The following is a 23,267-nucleotide window of genomic DNA, read 5'->3' as shown; positions in this document are numbered from 1 at the left end:
GTCTACACATGCCCAGATTAGTGAAGGGTCACATGTTGTGGAACGGGAGGACTTCAGCAGTTCCCCATGCTACTGGCAGGAATCCAGTGCAGACAGAGAGAAACTGACAAGACAAAACAGACGTAATAAGAAGTTAGCCAAGCAGTGTTTGGAGTTAAAACAACCAGGCATATTGCCAGGGTCCATGAAGCTAGTGTTTTTAGCCTTGGAGAGAGCACTTGGGACTTGCTCAGAGGCCATTTGGCAGGTGGCATACGCATGCTGCCATGTTGTGCATAATTTGGGAGGGTTGGGGGTTAATTCTCAAGATGAATTTGTCTTCTAATATGTCAATGGGTGGGATGGGGGTTAATTCGAGATGAATTTGTCTTCCAATATGTCAATGATCTCCTTGGGGGTAGAGTTCATGGTGTTAGCTTGATTAACACAAAACATTGCTGGTTAATATTGTGGGTTCCTGACATACCTGAAAAAGGCTTTAGATTTACCCTTAGCATATGTGTCAATTCACCATTTACACTTGCTCTTGGAGGACTTCTCTTTCTATGCTCTGATAATTTTGAGCTCTTCCCTAACAGATGCTTTTACTGGTTAGCATTTGTTCCTCTAATTTCACTGTTTGTTAATACTTGGATTCTACTGAATGGTTTTGTTCTTAAAATGTACTACATTTCCATATAATGGGGACCGAGGCCTCAATGCTGGCTTGGCGATGGGAGTAGAATTTCTGTGAAAAATTATCTAGGTATAGAAGGCGTTTGAATTTCATCAGGTTATTAGTTAGCTGGAGAAGACTTCCCTTCGAGTCATCTCTGAGGCTGGAGGGAGGGATTTCAAGGTGATCCGCATCTCACACCCAGAGTGCATGTTACTACACAATGGTAAGGTTTTACCAGTGATTTGGTAACTGTGGGCTCTATGCACAGGGTAACTATATTTGCAAAAACTAGGTCTAATATTTTTGATCCTTTCACTGAGATTGGACTAGCTAACCCAAAGCATTAGCATTAATGAAAATCCAGGAATCTCTGTGCATGACTGTTTGTCGTGGCGTAGGTTCCCCAGTGAACAGAGGGATAGTTAAGTCACTCAAGAGAATAGTATTTGATTCTACGGTGATGAACATCAATTTGCCAAGATGCCCAACTTTTTTGTCATGGGGGTACAGTAGTTGGCTATTATGTGGTACTGGGGTTTTGTTTGTTTATTGTAAAAAAAAAAAAAAATGGAGGAGTTCTTTTTTTTTTTTTGTCTTGCATTATGAATCTGGAGATATATACATAGAAGCAAACATATTAATAATATTTCAGGAATGGTGGTAATGCCCTTCTAGCCTAACAATATACCAAAACAGTTATTTCCATAACAAGGGTCTAAGTTTTTCGTCTCTGGATACCATACCTTACAGAAAATTCAAATTATATTAAAATAGCACTAGTTTTGTCAACTATTGTATGTATCAGCTACTCGCTCAGAGCCAATTAGCTCATGTCTCATTCCTATAAAATTTCTACATTTGGAATGTACCTCTTCAAACATTTGCACCAACTGGAAAGGCTACTGAAATACCTCAGAGAATCCATGGCCTCCACCACCTGTCCTCTGCTGACAGGCTCAAATCACTATCACTCTATTCAGTATCATACATATTTCTTAGGGGTGATTTGTGTCTTGCCTACAAGGCAATCTTGGACCCTGCCCTAGTAGAGATGCTCCATATCTGTAAGTCCAACTCCTCATGCATTACAGGCTTGAAAGGCCTGAATCTAATCAACAAAACCTGCTGTAGACAGGTCTCCCAGAGTCTGCCCAGTCTCTGGAATAGACTTCCCATACCAGAGTACCTCGCTGACCCTCTTCAAGTGCAACCTTACCTTGATGAGTGGATGAGAAACCACAAATTTGGCCCAGGAGTTCCACCTGTGTCCCTCTGACAGGGGCGACAGGTGCTGACTGAGGTTTCTTTTTGGAGATAAACTCTTGGCTAGGATTGTAAGGGCCCCAAGACCATTAGCCTAGTAATCTCCTATGATCCTACTGGGATTATCAAAAAGTAGACAACCTAACATTCCCAGATGCAGTGGTCTTCAAGTGTCCTCTATACCTGAAAAATTCTTATAAAATATCTATACGAGACACTGGTTCACAGGTTCATAGGAGATTACTTGGCTAACGTCTTATGAGTCCTTACAACTCTAACCAACATAACCGAATTTAACCCAGTATATGATATGGCCCCTATGGGCAGGATGTCATGGATCTGTGCCTATATCTTGAGTATCTTACTTATCGCCCCTGTCCATAAAGGTCATAGGCACTACCCCAGGTGTGGATTTGCAGTTCCCCATCCAGTGATCAAACTGCATTTGAAGAGGGCCAGGGAAGGGCTCTGCTCAATGTGAATAGAAGTCTGTTCCAAAGAACGTGGAAATCTCCAAGACACACATCTGTCTCTCCAGCATGTTTTGCTCGAATCACTGAGTACATTTAGATCCCTAGATCAGGGTAACCCTTTTACTGTGACTTGTGGATGAGTAACAGCTCCATCGGGCTGGATTTCAGAGTGCTTTGTAGGTCAGCTATACGTCACTCCTTAATATTCAGTAGGGAAGAGAGTAAAGGGTAGGACTTTTAGTCTACGGGCAAAGGACATGTTCACACCCTGTATTTTCTTTGGGAGGAGCCTCCGAAATCACTCCAGCTGCTATAGACAAGTACATTGCAAATGGTGCAGTGTACTCAATTATTGGTCTAATGAGGGTGGAGTACAACAGGGCTATAATTTCCTCGTCTCTGGATACCATACCTTTACTTAGAAGTTGTGCCACATGGAAAGAAGCACCACTGTGGATATGTGGTGGTCAATGTTCAGACTGTGTAATTAGATCTCTCACCTCAGAGTCCAAGTCAAAACAGTCAAAGTAAACTTTGTCATTCAGAAAACACACAAGTGCAAAACCTGAATGAAATTACATGTCTTCGGACTCCATGTGCAGACAACATATAGACTGTTTTCAGACATTTACAAATACAAAACCTAGCTATTACATCATGGCATGCAGGTAAATACACTAATATTGTACATAATTGGAAACACATTTTAACACTTTTCGAAGTGAACACTTACTTGCACGAGACTTTAGCATTGTACAGGTACTTACTTGGTTAACCCTTGCACAGCGACATGAGTATTGTACTATGGTTAATTTAAGGATTCGCAACATGCACTGCAGTGAAAGAAGAAACATTTTACTGCATTGTTACTGCCCTGGATGGCCTATAAGTTACAGTCATGGTGAATATTGCACGAGACTGGTAACCAGGTTATGCACATTTTGAGACAAGCTTTTACAGTTTCTACTGACGCAGATGGCCATTATGGAGCATAGTAGTTACTAGAGTTCAGCAGCCTCAGAGTCTACTCTTGTGGGGTGAGCTATTGGTGTAATTAGCTAAGAGTATTTGACTTCCCAAAGGGTATGATGACGCTTTTTTGCATTTAGTTTTAGGCCATGGTTCTGGCGCAACGTATTTGTCTGATCTAGACACTCATGAAGGATATTTACATCGTTGAAGGATTCAGAGACTGCCCCCAGCTTACAGTAACTTGGTCATCCAGTGGCATCCACTAGTAACCTGTCTCTTGCTGCTTCTGGATTCACCCACTTTACTCACGTGTGTCCTGTCCATGAGCCAACTGGCTACCCATTGGTGATGTAGGGATTTATACCCAGTTTTGTCAGTTTATAATACCAGAGTAGTGAATTGTCAAATGCCTTGGTCAGGTTGAGGTAGGCGGCAGGTTGAGGTAGGCGGTATGTACAGTTTTTTCCTTATCCATAGCCTCAATAACTTTCTCAAAGATATCCAACAGATTCTGTAGGCATAAGCAGCCCTTAATAAAGTTGAAATGGGTCAGATCCAGTGTGGAGGTTTCCCATGTCATTATTTATCAGGTGCATGATTATTCTTTCCATGACATTACATACAAGACTAGTCAAACCCATGGGTCTGTAATTTCCTGGGTCAGTAGATGGCCCCCCTTCATGCAGAGGGATGACTGCTGTTGTCCTCCGGGGAAAAGACATTCCAGAGGCTGTGCAAGTTCAAGTATTTCAATCCTTCATGATACTTCAAATGTTCACATCTATGGATGTCTTTGGTACATTTCTGCTATACTCTTTCCAGTTTACTCCCGTTTGGAAACATTCTCAAGTTTCGGTCTAATATATCTTACAGCGATTTCATCATTCTGATTTCCTAGACTTACATCTTTGTATACACCCTAAAGTTCTATAACCATAATTAACCAACTCAAATACTGATCTACTCATATACACAGGCCCTTATACAGTTTCAATCACTGCATGCTGTGTTGAATATTCATCCTTCAACCTATATCTCCCAAATCTCATATGCTTCGTTTTTGATAATGATCAATTTAGTCAAGTTCTTTTGCAGATATGCTCTATATGTAATAAGTGTAATTAGTTTATCCATTTCAAGTAATATGCACACAAACTGAAGAGGACCTTTGGTAAAAAAAAGACAGATCTGAAGATACAGTCTAACCAAGCATGGGCCTATAATAGAACCTTGTGGACGCCATGACTTTAACCTAGAATTTCACCAGTCATATTGTTGTACGATACTTTCCATGTCCCATTTCTAAGTCACATGACTATCAATATCACATCATCCAATTTACTGATCAGCCTTTGATATGATCCTACACAAAACACTGAAGTTAAGTCTATAACAAATAACATCACAGCACAGTTTTTTCATTTACAGACATTATACTGTTATAGAACATAATTTTACAGGTGATTATAGAACCATTTTCAACATATTCATGCTGATATATGGTTTCAAATCCCAACCTTTCCAGTTCCCACAAGAATTTATACAAAATAAGCTCCTCCCCCATTTTTCCACAATAAGAAAGTAAACTTATGGGCCTGTACAATTCTGGGTTTGTCCTATTCCCCTTTAAAGATAACTGCACAACTCCTATCTTGAAGAATCTCCCCATACTTAAGCTACTTAATGAATAAGACATAACAGTACTGTAAGTTAATGCTGAAGTGTTGTCAGGTCATTATTCCCAATTCCATTTCCTCCCAGTGTTTTGTTTGGATACAGTTTCCATAGTCTTTCAATATAATAATTTCAGTAGCTAAAATTACCCGTACACTACTACGACAGGTTATCACCCACTTTGTGCAATCAAACTGTTTTGTATAATATTTTTAGATGCATCAATAATCCATTTTGTTTGAGAATAAAGTTTACAAACAGTTTATCAATTTATATGCCTTTACTCCTACCACATCTTAAGTATTTAAAAATGTTGAGCATAAGAACCCATTTTATATATAAAATTGTATTCAAAATGTTCTTAATCTTGTCTTCCACTACATTTGTCAGTCCAACTTGTTTATTTCAGTTTTCAAAGTTACAGTTCAACCTCATTTCCATTTTATAGCTAGTGTATGCAAAGACTATGAGCTGTATACAAGAAACCTCCTGTGGTAAACATTAGATTCCCTTAGCTTTCATTTGTCCACTGTTACATACCCTCAGCTTTCATTTGTCCACTGTGTGACCCTGAGCAAGTTAGTTTGCTTTGGGGCAATTAGGAATTTGGGCTAGGCTTCTGAATGGTCTCAAGCTATATGCTTAGTAACTACCTATGAACCTATCTGTGGCATCAAACTCAGACAAATGGGATCTTGGTTTAACATCTCATCTAAAGGATGAGACCTGTAGCAGTACTGCAAACTTCACTCTAGCACCTGGCACAGGGGACAGAAACCACAGCCCTCAGACTTTCCAGCATTAAAGGTAAGTGAGTGTATTACCAGCTGAGCCACCAACGCTGCTACATGTGTCAAGAACAACCATGATCTCCAGAGTCCTTTGTCTCCTTGTTAATGAGAACTGAGGCATTACATTTCACAGCTGTAGCATGAAGTATTTGCCATTTTTCCTTCACTCATTTGAAGGACTCATCAACTTCTGACCAAGACTCAAGGGCAGAGAGAGACAACATTGTTAAAGACAATGACATCATCAACAAATGGAATGATGCATTTCTGAACCAAAAATCCTGAGTCTCTTAAACAGACTCTATACAGTATGCTTTGCTGTTACCATAAGTGCAGGAACATGGTTATGCTGAAACTTCCTACCTTAGCAGGCTTGTCATCTGCATCACATGCCATTTGAACAAGTTACCTTACTGACAGCAGAAGTTGTGGAAGCAGAGGACTACATTAAGCTCATGATTAGGCATTTCCTGTAGAGAATATATCAGGACATACTGAAAGCAGAACATCTGACACAAGCAGTTTAATAACCTCATGGATAATATGATGGGTACAAACACATGCTTCTCAGTATATCCCGAGCCTGAAGTTCCTAGTATGAAGATGTAGAGCATAAGCAAGAGTAGAAGAATTTCTCTTTAGGGACACTGCTGGGATACAAACTTCAAGTTTTGAAGTCTGCGTCTCAGTGAAAACTCCCTGGAGGAACAAAATATATAACAATCCTTACTAACAGGAGCCACAGTACCAGTGTACTCCCAAACACAATTAACAGCTTGCAAGCTTAACACCAATAATGGGACCAACCAGAAGGACTGCTCAGCTGTTCATAACTTCCTGGGTCTTCCTTAAAGTAATGACACCAAGTCATTGGGCCACCTCCCCCTCTCCATCAGTTTTAAGACCTCACTAAAACTCTTCTTATTATAGTCTACATCTCATGAACTTTTTAGTCTAAAGGAGTTCCAAGTTTTCCTCTGGATGATAATAGTATACCTGACTTGTGTACTGCACTAACGCAACTAAAACATTTTTACTACCTGCATCTTTACTAGCCCTGTCAATTAGTTTCAGATCTTTTTAAATACTTTTCTGCTTGGTCTCTTTCCACATATCCTTAACTGCTACAATAGGGTCCTCTTAATTCAGATGCCTATATCCTTCATCTTTTACATCTCCATAAATATTAGTAACACTGAACCAATTCATATGTAGATACAGAATTTTAAGCTATATCCTATGTTCTACCTTCATCTATTTGAAACCCTATAAATACCGAAACTGTTAAAATATTCCACAACACCTCAATTCAGAATTTGTCAAGTGCAAGATATCAGCAAACCAAGGTAGCTTTTCTTGGCTACCATAAAAAATTATATCCACGAATTTGTAACTTCCTCATCTTGTTTTAGCAAAAGTATATAGAAAATCTGAGGGGGAAGAGGACTTCCTCACCTGTTCCCTCGAGCCATTCCAATGTTCTCAGAAAGGATTAATCTCAGCTTTATTTTTTGCCCCAATCCATTGTATATTTTCTTTATGAACTACTATACTATTTGGGAATACAAATGCTAAAAATCGCCCTATCCAAGAATTCTCAAAAATCCCCAGCAAAAGCTTTCTCTTCACCCAAAATAAACAATAAGTTTTTTTTTTTCTGGGGGTGGGGAAGAGAGACAGACACTTTGCTACCCATCTGTGATTAGTTCCAAAACCTAGTAACATCTGGCCCTTGAAAATACAAATCAGGAGATGAGACTCCAGGTACAGTGCTTCCACATTTACTTTTAGACTGTACAGTATCCTACATACAACCGACCGAACCACTAATTCAATTGGAAAAAATAGCAGAGGACAACAAAAGGTAGGCGGCTAATTGCAAACCTGGCAACACTGTTACTTTTACAAAAGATACTTCAAGAGGGTCTAGATACACTGAATAACAAAAGCCAATGAACAACAAGGCACAACTAGTCAAAGAAAGAAGGTTATTTATCACATCAACCTGCTAACCAGCAGCATCCCAAAAGGCTGTGAACTGGACCCATCTTCTCGGTTTAGTAACATTCATTTGGGAAACATAGTTGTATATAACAATGGAGGTAAATACAAATTGATTAACATAATTACTTCTACAACAAATGATAACATAGAGAATATACATATAATACAGTAACAAATCTCTCTCAGTATAATGTATTTCAGTAACATGATCTAATTTTTACAAAGTTCAATAATTCACCCAGCCTATTACTGAACAGAACACTGCAGTTTCTGCATAAGCCATTTAAACAGAACTAGAAAAACGGCAGAAATTCATGACAAGAGAAATATCAGGGCTTGACACCATGGATTGTGGCTGTCATTATACCCAGAATCTTAAAGAGTCCTCATAAAGATGCCCAGAGTCTTTCCAAAAAGGCAATGCAGGATCCTGTTCTGTTTGGAAGAGAAATGCATCTAAAATGCAATTGTGAAAAAAAAACTAATTTGCAGACTAGATTTCCTGTTTTAAACATTAATAACATGAAAAACAAACGGATATACACGTTTCCAAACAGACAAATTAAGAACCTTGACTAAAGTCTTCCAAATCAAATACTCAAGAAGCTAAAACTACTTGCATGGGATATTACAATCAGGCTCCTTGATGCTCATCAGGTTGCTAGCTTGAACACAAAAAGTTTTAAACATATGATCTCCAGCAAAAACAAGCCCTGATCGTTCTTTTCAGAGCTACATACTTCATCCCGGCACTACAAAAGTGAGGCTGAACGATATACTTCTCGCATCCCAATTACCTAATACAGGATTTCATTTTAAATTCTTCATACCTTAACAGCTCATCTGTTTATACATTTGAGCACGGTTTGCAGAGTATAATAAGGTACTGTGTTTGCTTATTTCACTTCTAATAACTTAGAACAAGTCGACCAGGCAGTTGGCCGCGTCTTCCATCTTCTTAATAAGGGTTGCTAACTGCCAGTGGTTAAAAAAGGATGGCAATCAATGCTACTTTACTTAATAATAAAGATACAAAAATACTATTTACTGCAGATGTTCAGCAATTAAGGCAACAACACACCAATTCACATCTTGCTGCCAAACTCTTGACTTACCTGTACTGTTTTGGATCGTTGAGCGATTTGACAATATCTTGATCTCCTACATTGGAGGTGTTCCTTCCTTGCGCATGTGTTTCAGCATTAACAGAATCCTGACAAGAGGAAAAAGAACACGGACTCGACAATTTCTTTCTTTCTGGCATTGCAACTGTGAAAGACCCTAAACTAGTGAGAAAAACCTAGTACTACCTACTCCGGTTCCCATACGTAAAGAACGAATTGTGTGCATCCTCTTGCCTAAGTCCACCCATCATTAGATCTGACTTGGCGAACTAGTGCAGTACGCGTTACATGATTGGTGAACTAAGCTCTACGTAGGCAGGATTTGATGACGGAATACTTCTCATAAGCTCTGATAGGACTTCGTGGTAGTTACAACCGTGTCGGAACCGGAAAAGATAAAGATAACTCCTTTAAATACGAGTTGAGAAAAAAGGGGTGGAACTTTAGGGTGCTTAACCAATAGAATGGAAACAACCATGGTAGAAGAAGTAGTTCTAAGTCAGTTTACAACCTTAGCTCATCGTCATTACAAGCTGGAGTATTTAATCATGTGTGTGCCTGTCTGATTAGGGTTGCCGCCTTTTCAAATGTCCAGTGGGAATGGGATATTTTTTCTTAAAAATGTGAGATTTTGTAGGACAGAACATATTCACGTCCAGTGCAAAGTACAGAACTTCACTTTGTTTGCCAAAATAAATGCTTATTATTGTTGCTCACTCTATTTCTTATAATATTTAGGCGCTTCAGATACAACATAACTGTTTAATGCAACTATAAACACAATTAGGATTTTTGTGTCCTAAAATCTAAGGACGTGCCATTTTTGTTATTATTATTATGTTTAGCAGGACATAAATGCACAAAGAGGGACTATCCCTTGCTAAGAGGGACATGTGGTAGGTAGCCTTATGTCCGTGTGATTGACATCAACGCAAAACCTGGCTTATATTTTGTTTCCGTAGCACAGCACAGCTTCTTCCGATCTGTTGGTGTTATTTCATGTCCAGAATATGTGACTATATTACAGTCATTAATTATCGTAATACAGTTTACTGGACTGCACCAGTGTATTTGCCTGTCAGAAAGTTATGCAGCTGCGTAACATATAGGATCTCTTGCGTATCATCTCAGCCACAACTCAATTAGTAGGGGAAAAGATAAAAATAATTGATAGAAAACCATTATTACTACTCATGACCGTCAAGTAACCTTATTATGAGGAATGGGATGCTCATTATTTTGAGTCTTAAAAAGTCCACGTTCTGGTATGGTATGCTATGTATTCCGTGCTAAGAATTTTTCGAAATAATGTCACGGACAGCTGGGAGATATGCTCAGCAATAGCTAAAAACGTTTTACTTTTATCATATTTAGTGGCAGTAACAGTTTCACGTGATAACGGAGAAAACTGGACTTAGCGTAATCAAGTCACTGGGTATTCAGGATTTGCACTTATGCGCTGTCAATGTTTTTGCATTATCACTGGTGTCAATATTTCAATCTAATGATTTTTTTAAATAGTGACAATAAAGTAATTGTGATGATGTGAGGTAGTGCCAGCTATGCCAGAGAGAGCAGGGCAGTGCGTGTGTAACATATGCCAGCATTGCTAGCTGGAGTTTCGTAAATAATTTTATGGCATTTGTTTATCAAACTGATTTGTACAGATGCTTTGTGTTAATAATGTATTTGTAAAGCTGCTTGTGTTAAGAATGTATCAATGGTGGGTCCTGCTGAACAGAAAAGAAATATACACGTATATCAGGCTGTATTGTGGCAACTGCTGAAATGTATATGTTAACAGAGGATACTGGAAGAGAAGAGGTTAAACTCAGCCAAGCTTACCTTAGGGAAAATAGCTTGAAATTAAATGACTTGATGTAGGCCATAAAGATTTTATTCTCACAGGGCTGAATGCAGCCAGAGATGCAATGTCTAGTCTGGGATCCTACTCTTATCGTTCTTAGTGGTGAACAAATTTAGCTCATCGTCATTACAAGCTGGAGGCTTAAGGAAACCGTGTTTAATCACGAATGTGCCTGTCTGATTAGCGTTGCCGCCTTTTCAAATGTCCAGTGGGATATTTTTTCTTAAAAATGTGAGATTTTGTAGGACAGAACATACTCACATCCAGTACAAAGTACATAACTTTACTTTGTTTGTCAAAATAAATGCTTATTATTGTTGCTCACTCTATTTCTTATAACATTTAGGCGCTTCAGATACAACATAACTGTTTAATGCAACTATAAAAACAATTAGTTTTTTTTGTCCTAAAATCTAAGGATGTGCCATTTTTGTTATTATTATTATTTTAGCAGGACATAAATGCCCATAGAGGGACTACCCCTTGCTAAGAGGGACAGGTGGTAGCCTTATGTCCGAGTGATTGACATCAACGCAAAACCTGGCTTATATTTTGTTTCTTTAGCACAACACAGCTTCTTCTAATCATTCTGGTTCAGCTTCTACTGGGGGGGGGGGGGGGGTAGTGTAGGAACCACAGATTCAGGTGACCAGATCTGATGACATTCAATAGCCAGGACTGAAATTATTTTACATATTAGTGAGAGATGTGATAGTACAGGAGCGGCCTTAGGTCAACTGGTGCCCTAGGCAAAAGGGCTCCATGGCGCCCCCCCACCACACTACCCGGCACCCCCATCCTGGTCTACCTACACCAAATAAATACTGGAAAAGTGCCCCTACTAGAGTGGCACCCTAGGCGGCCGCCTAATTGGCCTATGCCTAAGACAGGCTAACACTCAGCAGTCTGTTTTTGGGAACCTGACAACAAAGATCACTCATCCAATTCATCTTGCCTTGCTTTAGTAAGCTAGAGAACAGTAATTCTTCAGTTAGTTAGGAAACTATAGTGAGACTTGTTAAATACTGGTTTTCTGTATATGTCTAAATCTTTCCATCTGCATTGTTTTTATATTCCTGTGAATTGAAACTGTGGTGTTTATTGTAAATTGGTATTCAATATTTTCATGTTTTTTATTTTATTATTTATTATTAAACATATCTATTTAATGACTGAGTGTTCTCCCTGTGTGCTCCTAAGGGAAATTGTGATTGGTGCAGAGAGTTACATCTAAAATTACTGTGTGTATCTATTTGTCTTCCAAATGATCATCCCTCACCAGTGTCAGTGGTGAGGATCGAGGCTCCTTGATTACTGGTCCAGATGAGGGATGTCACAGTAATACTGTGTCCACTTTGCAGAAACAGTAAGCATTACACACGTCAATTTCATTTACAAACAAGTATGTTCCAGAACTCCATGAGTCAAAGGCTGAATAGGCAGCAATTTTATTTGCATCAGTCATTTGAAAAACTGTTATGTGGACTTCTTATTTTATTTTATTTTTCTACATTCTAGAAAAAAATGGCTAAGCAATCCATATTTTCTGCATTCTCCATTTAGTGCTGAACAAGGCTTTTTGTCATATAGATAACTACACCTTGAATAATATGACATCTGTTCAACTAAATGACTGATTTATCATCTGACCAAGAACTTCACTAGACCATTTTTTACTGCTATCTAGTTCAAATCCTTTTCACATTATTATTGTGCACCAAACAATTTTGTTGTTTATTTTTTTACAGACCTTTGCTTCATTTTACTAATAGATATTCAAATCCTGTGAAAGCTCTTTCATTTGAATTGTAGTTGATTCTGTTGCTTTATACACATTCACCTTTTCATTGGTGTTAACTCTAATTCTGCTAAACTTACATTTTTCACTCTGACATTTATTATTCAGCATGAAAGTCTATATGTTAGTAGTGAATCATGCAGCTGTCCAAACTTTTATTTCTTTAGTTCTTTCTCTCAGTTCAGTTTCAAAGCCGTCAAAAGGTTCTCGTGGTTCTTGACATGTTAAAAATAAATATGAAATATAAATGAATCTCTTTTTTTAGGGTCATAATGTTGCTTAAATCTAACAACATCCAAACCAATGGATAAAAAGGTCACACACAGACAGACCATTCATTAAAAACTGCAAGAAAAATCCAGTCACTGTATGTCCCTCTCTGCTGCCATGCAATGTGCTGGCTCTTCAAGTGCAAATGACCCTGTGTGAGTGCATCCATGCCCTTTACTATGATGACAGCAACTTCTGAAGCAATAAGAACCATGTGACATCACGCATGTAAGTTAGCCATGTGTATAGTGCTCTTAATGTGATATCATCACCTTATGCATTACAGGTGCCCAGTCTATTATCAGTGTCTGTAATACAGATAACTGTTCTTAGCAGACCAAGAGTGTGTTGAGTTTTTTATTTGGAAAAATTAAGACATTTCCAGCCATCTGCTGCAGTGCCATATTGCACCTATTTACAATGACATTAAATATGCAAGTCCTTAAAATCAGTGACTCTCCAGGTGACAATGGTTAGTGCACAGTCTACCAATTTTAAGAACCTTACATAAAAAAAATAAAACCATATTAATGGTTTATATAATATTTTAATAACAAAACCTTCATCAGTGCATTTTCCTGCTCATGCTTCTTTAAATTACATTAGAGAATAGGCGACCTGTAGATTGCTACTCTGATTGGAGAACAAAAATTCTCCAGCAGGGTTTTAATGTACAGGTAATATCTGCTGAAGAATGAGTCCGCTGCTTCACGGCAACATATTAAGCTGCCATGGAGCTCAGACTGTAAGGAAGCTAACAGTCCCCATATTTTACACTCACTAAGCGCTCTTTTGATGTTTAGCAATTGTAAAATTAAAAAAAATATAGAAAAGTGTGTGTATGTGTTTATGTTTGTGTGCGTGAGTGTATGCATGCATAAAAGTGAGACTGATCAAGCTATTATTTTGCACTCGTTAAGTAGCGCTTTTGCTGTTTAGTGAGTTTAACATTTAAAGAAACATTTAAAGAAAGAAAGAAAAATATATGTGTGAATGTTTCTGTCTGTGTGTGTGAGTGAGTGTATGTGTGCTTCAGTGCATGCCAGTACAAGTATGCATGTGTGTTTTTGTGTGTGTGAGAGCAAATGACCAGTGGAAGCAACAGTTAAGAGGTATGTGTATCTCTTAACCTTTTAGTTCAAGAAATCTGGATAAAGCCTGAAATAAAGGGGTCCGACCCCCTCTCAGCTGTTCAGATTTTTACAAAATATCTATATTTTTGCCTACTATTTATTGGATTGTTTCTCATAAAATTTTTGTTTTTTTTCTGGCAATTCATGCAGGATTGAAGTCCCTAAATGTTGATATACATTTGAGGTTTAGACTTCTTATCCTTTAGAAAATGCATGCTAATACAACACCTGTAATTCTAGCAACTTTCTAAGATTATTTAAAACTTGTGCCTAATTTCAGACCTTTGTCCCCCCTCCATTACTTTGTCTAGATTTCTTGAGCTTAGAGGCTGAAAGATTTGGGGGACAAAGGCTAAATAACAGGAACAAGTTTTAAACATTACTTTTTTTAAACAAGAAATATCTTTATTAAATTATCACGTATGACATAGGCAGTCATACATTTATATAAATGACAACAAACCATATTGACATAATTTTAGTTGCAAACATTACACATCACATAATCTATGCTGTCACCATCAGTCAAACAGTACATAGCTCATTCAAATCCTGCCTTCTTTTAAACCTCATTCCTCCTTTGTGTGTATTGTTTCCACAATTCCCATTTTTGTCCTTGTGCTATTTGCACCTACCCTTTTCTAAAGATCCCAATTCCTCTGTTACTATATTCATTACATCTAGTAAAGTTGGTTTTGATTTCCATTTTCTAGAAACTGCTTTTTTTGGCAGCCACCATAATTAGACTCAGCAAGGCCTTACTATGTCTAGGCAGTTCTGATTCTGTATCATAGCTCAAAAAATAATTTCTTTAGCTACAACAATTTGCCCTCCCAGCATCTCCAACAGAGCAGACTTCAGGAAATCCCCCAAATCTGCCAAATCATTACACTCCTAGAAAATATGTTCCCGGTTACCTCTTCCTTCCCAATCCCCATCACACCTTCAACATTTGCTATCTACCTGAGGAAAAATTCTTTGGAGTCTACTTGATATAAAAATATCTATGTAAACACTTCCAAGCAAAGACTGTAAATCTTCTAGACTTTGTAGCATATTTTGGAAACATACATATATCCCCCCATAGTTTCTTTGTGAATTGCTTATCCATTCTCTCTTCCCAATCCTTTCTAACCTCCTCTAATTGAGTCTTATAGTTATCATACAATATTTTGTATGCTGTACTAACTATTCATTTTTAACAGCAGCTTCTTTTCTAGATTCTACTAAAAAACTCTACCAGTGCTGGTCTTTCACTTAGGATCCCCCTATTTCTTTCTCTTTGCCTATATTCTAATATCAGTCCTTGATAGAGAAGGCAATCTCTATCCTGCAGTACAAATAAATTCTTGGCCTCTTCTCATTCTATTACCTTTCCCAGTACCTTGATTTGCTTCCAATACCTTGGTTCTTTTACCAGTTTTCATAGGTTCATAGGTTTCATAGGTTGGTACTAGGCTTTCAGCCCTAGGGCCTATACAAGCCTAGCCATAACAATTCCCTGGCTATTTCTTCCCACATTATTTACTTTCCTGGACCCCTGTCTAGCAGGGCGACTGACGTGATCCCTGGGGTGAATTTCCTTTCTCCCATCCAATCATCAAGGTTCCTCTTGAAGAGGTCCAAAGAGGCACTCTGCTTGACATGTATGGGCAATCTATTCCAGAGTCTGGGGAGTCTCTGGGTCAGGAACCTATCCCTTCAGCATGTTTTGTTTATTGTGATGACAAGGTTTAGATCCCTGGAGCATGTAGCTCTGAGGGATTGGGATTTCTTTAAGTGTAGCATGTCCAACAGCTCTGGGTTTGACATGGCCTTGTATGTTAAGCAGAGATCGCCTCTGAGTAGACGATATGCGACAGAGTATAGCTGGAGTTTTTTAAGGCGGTCAGCGTAGGGCATCTGCTTTAGGCCTGTGATTCTTTTAGTGAGGTATTTCTGAGGCCTTTCCAGTTGTTGCAGATGTCTTGAGAGGTACATACCAAATGGGGCGTTGTATTCTATAATGGGTCTAATGAGGGATGAGTACAGTGGGACAATGACCTCCTTTTTTCTGGATGAAAAGCCCTTCATGATGAGGTGTGCCACATAGAAGGATTTCCTGACTGTTGTGGCGGTGTGGTTATCAAAGGTGAGACCACTGTCCACCTGTGTCCCTAAGTCTCTTATCACACTTTCTGTGTTTAGTGTACTGCCACCTATATGGTAATTCATGGATACATGTTTTTTCCCAAAGGGATAACAATACATTTCTTGGCATTGAGCTTGAGCCCATGGCTCTGGCACCAAGCATCTGTTTCTGTAAGGCCCTTTTGTAGAGTATCCACATCATTTGGGGATTCAATAATGGCTCCCAGTTTGCAGTCATCTGCAAACTTTGTTAGCCAGAGTCCCTTAGTGTTGACCTGTACTTCAGAGAAGTAGATGCCAAACAAGAGCAGCCCCAGGACTGAACCCTGAGGTACTCCACTTGTCACTTGTCTGGAGCTGGATTTGGAGTCGGCTACTTTTACAGTGTGGGTTCTATCAGTAAGCCATTTAGCAACCCATTGGGTGACATAGGGATTAATGCCCAACTTACTAAGTTTATCTATGATTCCAGAGTGGGGGATGGTGTCAAAGGCCTTGGCAAGGTCTAGATAGGCTGTTTGGACCACCTTACCCTTGTCAATTGCTCTGGAGACTGATTCAAAGAAGTCAATCAGGTTCAGGAGACAAGATCGGCCCTTCACAAACCCAAACTGGGTGGGGTCCAGTGTTTGAAGGTTGCCAATGTCTTTGTTTATAAGTTCCATGATAATACGCTCCATGGCCTTGCAGATAAGGCTTGTCAGACTGATGGGACGGTAGTTTCCGGGATCCAAGGTGGATCCCCCCTTGTGGATTGGGATAACTGCAGCTCTGCGCCACTCAGTGGGCACGAAACCTGAGGTGAGGCTATGATTAAACATGACACTTAGGTGAGGTGCCAGTTCATATTGTAGTTCATGTAGTACACAGCCCGGGATGTCATCTGGTCCCATGGATGCTGTATTCTTGGCTTTAGAGAGTGCGTTTTGTACCCGTGTGGCCGTTATTACTGGAATTTGGCAACCTTCCGGTATTGAGATGGGCCATTTAGGGAGTGAGAGGGGGGTGAAGTTGGCACTGAATCGATCTGCCAGGATATTGGCAATATCCTTTGGATCAGTATATTTAATGCCATTCTGTTTTAGCTCAGAGCAGATCTGAGCATTGCCATTTAGATTCTTGACATAGTTATAGAATGCTTTGTGGTTGTCTTTGGAATCTTTGGCAATTTTATTTTCGTAACTAGCTTTGGAGGATTTTATGAGGCATCTCAGTTTCTTACTGAGGCTAGTAAGGGAGTTTTTTGCATCCTGGGAATTTCCTCTTTTCTGCAAAAGTTTCTTCCTTTTGTTGTAAAGTTTGTTTATGGCAGGGGACCACCAGATTGGCTTCCTTTTTTTGGATGAGAGCATTTTGGTTCTATTTGGGATGGCACGATTCATGCATGAGTGGATGTGCTTGTACAGTGCCTTAGTGTAGGATTCAGCAGTTGAACTTTCAGTTCCGCCTGGATGGGTGTCATGAAGTTTGTCACTTCTGACTTGAGTAGCATGAAGTTGGGTTTGGAGAAGTTTTTTATGGTGGTTTCTTTACTGGGGGGTGGGGGTGGGATGTGGATGTTAAGGGTGATTAGCTTATGGTCAGACCTGACTAATGAGGGGGTGACCATAGGTATGGAGCATTGATTTCCCATGTTGGTAATGACCAGGTCTAGGATACTGGAGCCCCTGGTGGGACTATGGATTAGTTGATCCAGGGCATTGGAATTTATGAATTCCAAGAACCGTTGCACAAAGGTGTTGGGACATGAGTAGTTTTCCCAGTTAATGGCAGGATAGTTAAAATCACCCAGTATTAGGGTGTTTGGTTCTATCTTAATATTTTCCAGTATGTTTAGAAAGGTGTAGTGAGAATCTTGGGGTATGGTGGGGGATCTGTAGCAAGCTACAATTTGGATTGCAGTCTTACCTAGTGTTAGTTGCACTTGGAGAATTTCAGACACATTGTGTTGGCCAACTAGCCTGGTGGTGTGAATATCCTTGGTGAATATTGACACTCCTCCACCTTTAGTGTTTCGGTCCTGGTTTGGTGGCCGAAAAGTGTGGTAAGAGTTGTAGCCTGGTATTGCAGGGGTGCTCTCTGGAGCCTTGAACCAGGTCTCAGTTACTGCACAGATATCGATGTTCTCCATTTTTAGGAGTGCCTCGAGAGAGTGCATTTTGAGGTTTAGACTTCTAGCATTGAGTAGCATTACCTTCAGATTTTTCATGCTTGTACCTGTTACGGTGGTGGTTTTGTCCTTTGAAGTTTTCTGCAATAAATTCCAGCCCTCCCTGCCTATTGTCTGTACCCCTAATTGCAGTCACCCCTATCAGCAGAATCTCCTTTCTAAAGTTTAGTTTACTGTGCCTCTGTCTAATAGTGACACGGAAGTAATCCCTGGGACAAGCCTACGATCCCGCATCCACTCATCAAGATTCTTCTTGAAGGGAGTCATTGAGGTGCTCTGCCTAACATGAATTGGAATTCTATTCCAGAGTGAAGGGAGCCTCTGAGTTATGAATCTGTCCCTCCAGCATGTTCTATTTATTTCTGTGCTGAGGTTCAAGTCCCTTGAGCATATGGCTCTAAGGGATTTAGATTTACTGAGGTGGAGCATGTCCATTAATTCTGGGTTGGACATAGCTTTATATTTCAGGCATAGATCGCCTCGAAGTAGGCGGTATGCAACTGAGTAGAGCTGGAGTTTTTTTAACCGAGCAGCATATGGCATCTGTTTGAGTCCCTTGATCCTCCTGGTGAGGTACTTTTGGGGTCTTTCTAATTGCTGCAGGTGTCAGGTAAAGTACATCTTAAAGGGGGCATTGTATTCTATGATGGGCCTGATGAGGGATGAATAAAGGGGCACGATTACCTCTCTTGATCTTGATGTGAATCCTTTCATGATGAGGTGGGCTATGTAGAAGGTCTTTCTAACCACTTTGGCAATGTGGTTGTCAAAGGAGAGATTGCTATCAACTTGGGTCCCCAGATCCCTAATTACTTTCTCTGTACTTAATGGGTTACCACCTATGTGGTAATTTGTGGGCACATTGTTTTTGCCAAAGGGTATGACTATACACTTTTTGGCATTTAGCTTTAGACCATGGCTCTGGCACCAGTTATCCATCTCTGCGAGACCTTTTTGAAGGATGTTTGTGTCAGCTGGAGAGTCGATTATGGTGTCCAGTTTGCAGTCATCTGCAAACTTGGTGAGCCATAGTCCTCCCACATTGGCCTGTACCTCAGAAAAGTAAATACCGAACAAGAGAGGTCCCAGGACAGAACCTTGTGGGACGCCACTTGTGACCGGTTTCGAGTCTGACATGGCTCCAGCAACTCTGACTCTGTGGGTTCAGTCTTTGAGCCAGTTTGTGACCCATCTTGTGACATAGGGGTTTATATTTAGGCTGGATAGCTTATCTATGATGCCCAAGTGGGGTATTGTGTCAAATGCCTTTGCGAGGTCCATATAGGCTGTGTGGACTACCTTCCCTTCATCTATGGCCACGGTGACTGTTTCGAAGAAGTCAACCAGGTTCAAAAGGCAGGATCTGCCCTTGACAAAGCCAAATTGGGTAGGATCTAGTGTCTGTAGGTCCCCAATGTCTTTGTTTATGAGTTCCACGATGATCCTCTCCATAGCCTTGCAGACTAGGCTAGTCAGGCTTATGGGGCGATAGTTTCCAGGTCAGCAGAGGTGCCACCTTTGTGGAGTGGGACCACTGTTGCTGTACGCCATTCTTTGGGTACATATCCTGTAGTGAGGCTGAGATTGTACAGCAGTTTTACTTGAGGGATTAGTTCTTCTTGGAGTTCATGTAGGACGCAACCCGGGAAGCCATCTGGTCCCATGGAAGCAGTGTTTTTTGCTTTGGAGAGGATGGCCTTCACCTGAGCATCAGAGATGTTTGGGAGGCTGCACTCTGCCGGGATAGATACTTGCTCTTTTGGGGGGGTGGAGAAGTTTGCACTGAACCTGTCTGCCAGGATATTGGCGTTGTCTGTGGGTTCAGTGTATTTTTTGTCATTTAGAATCAACTCAGAACAAGTCTGGGAGTTGCATCCCAGGTTCCTAACATAACTGAAAAAAGCCTTATGATTGTCTTTAGTGTCCTGTGCAATTTTTCTCTCGAAGCTGGCCTTGGAGGATTTTATGAGGGATCGTAATTTTTTGCTAGTACTGATCAGTGATGCCTTCCCTTTTAGGGATTTTGCTCTATCAAGTAGTAGCTTTCTCCTTCTGTTGTACAGTTTATTTATGGCTGGGGTCCACCAGACTGGATGCCTGCCTTTGGATGATTGGGTCTTGATTTTGTTTGGGATAGCATGATCCATGCATTCCTGGAGATGTCTGTAGAATGCGTTTATATAGGATTCTACTGTTTGGGCCGTAGTTTCCACTGGCTCTGGGGCCTTGAAGGATTCCACTTCAGTTTTGAGAAGTGTGAAGTTTGCCTTTGAGAAGTTTTTCACTGTGGTTTTCTGGGCTGGGGGTGGGGTCGGGATGTGGATATCCAGTGAAATTAATTTATGGTCTGATCTTACCAATGAGGGATATACTTCTGGTATGGAGCATAGAGTCCCCATGTTGGTAATGATCAGGTCTAGTATGTTATCCCCTCTTGTGGGAGTGGTGACTAGTTGTTCCATAGCATTTGAGTTTATAATTTCCAGGAACCTTTGGGCTAAGGTGCTGGGGCTTGAGTAATGCTCCCAGTCTATGTTTGGGTAGTTGAAGTCGCCCAATATAATGGTGTTCGGAGAGATCTTCATGTTCGCCAACGTTTTCAGGAAAGCAGAGTGGGATTCCTGACTTTGAGAGGGTGGTCTGTAGGATGCTATAAACTGAAAAGCAGTCTTGCCCACTGTCAGTTGCACATGGGTGGTCTCCGATACTTCGTGCAATGCCACTAACCTGGAGGTGTGGATATCCTTGATAAATATGGAAACTCCCCCTCCTTTTGTGGCTTGGTCCGGGTTTTGGGGCCAAAAAGCATGATATGAGGTATAACCTGGTAGTGCTGGGGTACTCTCTGGAGCCTTGAACCAGGTTTCTGTCACTGCACAGATATCGATGTTCTCCATACTGAGGAGAGCTTCGAGTGCATGCATCTTGAGGTTAAGACTTCTGGCGTTTAGCAGCATTACCCTTAGTTTCTTGGTCCTTGTGCTGTCTATGGAGGTGGGTTTGCCTTTTGAGCCTTGCCTAAGAAAGGCACTATGGGGGTGGCAAGAGCCTTTGCCAATATCCGAAAGCCCAGGGGTGACAGGTGAAAGCCGTCCCAAGCGAAGCAACGTGGCTTGTCGAGCATTTCATCCCAGGCTGACAGACACTGGATCCCCTTTGAATGACACCAAAATTTTAGCCAATTGTTAAAATCGATCATTTTGTCTTTATACTGTGGCATCATTCTAGGTGAAGGTAAGATGCTGCTCAAGGTCAGGGTCATACCGGCCTGGGCTACATGATCAGAGAGCTCCTCTATGTCTCTTTTCATGTAGTCGAGGGAGGTACGTCTCAGGTCATTCACGCCAGCATGTACAATGACTGAGGCATATTTGTATTTGTTTTGGAGTGACCTGAGTGCTTGCGTTAGGTGGTGGATCCACCTAATGATAAAATCATTCAGCTCATTATTAATTGCTATCCACAACTTCTTCCTCTGGTTGATAAAAATATGTCTGACCTGTGTATAAAACTAAAGGGGCTAAAACATTTTAACTGCTTGCATCTTGCTGTCCATGTCCATATAAGAGAGCTTCGAAATTATTCAGTTTTTGTGTTATATTTTGTTTAGTCTCTTCCCACATATCCTTAGCTGCTACACCAGAATCCTTTCTAATCCATACTCCTAAATACTTCATTTCATCATGTCCCCAGAAATATGGTTATTGCTAAACCAATTTTTTGTGTGGGTACATACTTTATAGGTATTGCCTTTGTTTCAGCTTCATTCATTTTGCATCATGAATATATTTGAAACTGTCTAAAAATGTTCCACAATCCTGAAGTGTCTTTTTTCTGGTTTTATTAGGTAGAAAGTAATATCATCTGCAAACAGAGCCTGCGTTTCTTGGCTGTCATATCAATTGCATCCTTGAATTTCTGAGTCTTATTTTCTTTGCCAGTGGTTCTAAATATAGTACAAATAACAAAGTGGAAAGAGAACACACCTGCCTGGTTCCTCTGCTCAAACAGAAGTTATCAGACAGGGACCCACCCACTTTAATTTTCATCTCCAATCCCTCATATATCCTCCTAATCAATTACAGTTTTATCAGGGAATGCAAATGCTTCCATTGCACTGCTCATAAACACCCAGCTTACTCTGTCAAATACTTTGTATCTAGACTCACCAACAACAGTGATATTTTCTTACAATTGGCTTCCCTCTGGGTCATCAATGTTCTGTTAATGTTGTCAAATGTTTAGGTTTTAAACATTATTGATACAAAATTAGAATGTTGCTAGAATAAAAAAGATTTGTTTTAGCATGCATTTTCTGAAAGAAATATGGTCTGAAACTCAAATGTATGCCATTGGTTAGTGACTTCAGTCCTCAATAATTGCCAATAAACCAATTTTTGTATGACTAGGAGACTAAAAAGTGAGGTAAATATCTGAACAATTTTTGAAAATCTTTCATTTTTGATGTAAAATGCTGCCTCCAATGCCATTTATGTTTACTACAGAAAGTCTAAAGTATTTTACATAAAAAATATTAAAATAATAATAATAATAATAATGATACAGTAATAAAAAAGTAAAACTCAAGAATTTTACAGACAGCCCATTCTCTAAGTGCAATAATGCCCTCCAGGGTATGTGTTACTGTGTAAATAATACCATTCCAGGGGTGTAGAGGCCAGATGCAGAATATCCTTGGGCATGCATTATTTACAGAGTAACACACCCTTTTGAGCATTATTACTTATTTAGGCAGTGTCAAATCCCCCAGAATTTATTATGTTTTCCATTTGTTCATATGTTTGCTCACTGTATAAGTGAGCCAGATCATCTTTGACTCTTTTCATCTGTGACCCTGGCCACAACAACAAGTATAATGTAACATATGTATGCACAATTTGGTGTAGTCACAGAACTAGAATGCTTTTAGGAGACCAAAG

General features: G+C 39.9%; 1 protein-coding gene across 1 annotated transcript in view; it reads right to left on the bottom strand.

Moving 5' to 3' along the window:
- The window catches only part of NRDC (nardilysin convertase), an 853,803-nt gene extending 844,588 nt beyond the window's left edge, over positions 1 to 9,215 (bottom strand). Inside the window, exon 1 of the mRNA XM_044086887.1 lies at positions 8,951 to 9,215. Within this exon, the coding sequence (XP_043942822.1) occupies positions 8,951 to 9,099 (149 nt within the window). The 5' untranslated portion in view covers positions 9,100 to 9,215. The remainder of the gene's footprint in view (positions 1 to 8,950) is intronic.
- Between the last annotated feature and the right edge of the window lie 14,052 nt (positions 9,216 to 23,267).

Source organism: Protopterus annectens, chromosome 10.part0 (assembly GCF_019279795.1).
Source record: "Protopterus annectens isolate FY-2018-M chromosome 10.part0, PAN1.0, whole genome shotgun sequence".
Taxonomy (NCBI): domain Eukaryota; kingdom Metazoa; phylum Chordata; order Ceratodontiformes; family Protopteridae; genus Protopterus; species Protopterus annectens.
Note: the sequence above shows the minus strand (reverse complement) of the source record. Positions and strands in the feature narration are given on the sequence as shown.